This window comes from Penaeus monodon, chromosome 33, assembly GCF_015228065.2.
Source record: "Penaeus monodon isolate SGIC_2016 chromosome 33, NSTDA_Pmon_1, whole genome shotgun sequence".
Lineage (NCBI taxonomy): Eukaryota > Metazoa > Arthropoda > Malacostraca > Decapoda > Penaeidae > Penaeus > Penaeus monodon.
In genome coordinates, this window is record NC_051418.1 from 17615085 (window position 1) to 17615445 (window position 361).

Consider the following 361-nt stretch of genomic DNA (forward strand, 5'->3'; position numbering starts at 1 on the left):
CCACCACCACAAAGCCCAAACTCCACCACCACAAAGCCCAAACTCCAATCTCTACCACAAAGCCCAAACTCCACCACCACAAAGCCCAAACTACCACCACCCACAAAGCCCAAACGTCCCACCACCACAAACGTCCCAACTCCACCACCACAAAGCCCAAACTCCACCACCACAAAGCCCAAACTCCGGCCTCACCGACGCCGAAGTACTCCTGCACCGTGATAGGCTCCCCCCCCTGGTCGATGACCTCGTGGAAGAAGAAGGGGCGCCGCCCGCTGGGGAACCCGGCGGCCGTGCTCAGGTCCTTCGTCAGGCCCTGGATGGCTTCGAGGTCCTAAGGGCGGGGGGGGGGGGAGTTGGG

The 361-nt window shown here is 62.0% G+C and overlaps 1 protein-coding gene across 1 annotated transcript in view; it reads right to left on the reverse strand.

The window, feature by feature from the left end:
- LOC119594112 (alpha-amylase-like) overlaps window positions 1–361 on the reverse strand; it is a gene marked incomplete in the record, with an annotated part of 25081 nt that overhangs the window by 8813 nt on the left and 15907 nt on the right. The window contains 1 exon segment of the mRNA XM_037943170.1: window positions 196–334. Within this exon segment, the coding sequence (XP_037799098.1) occupies window positions 196–334 (139 nt within the window).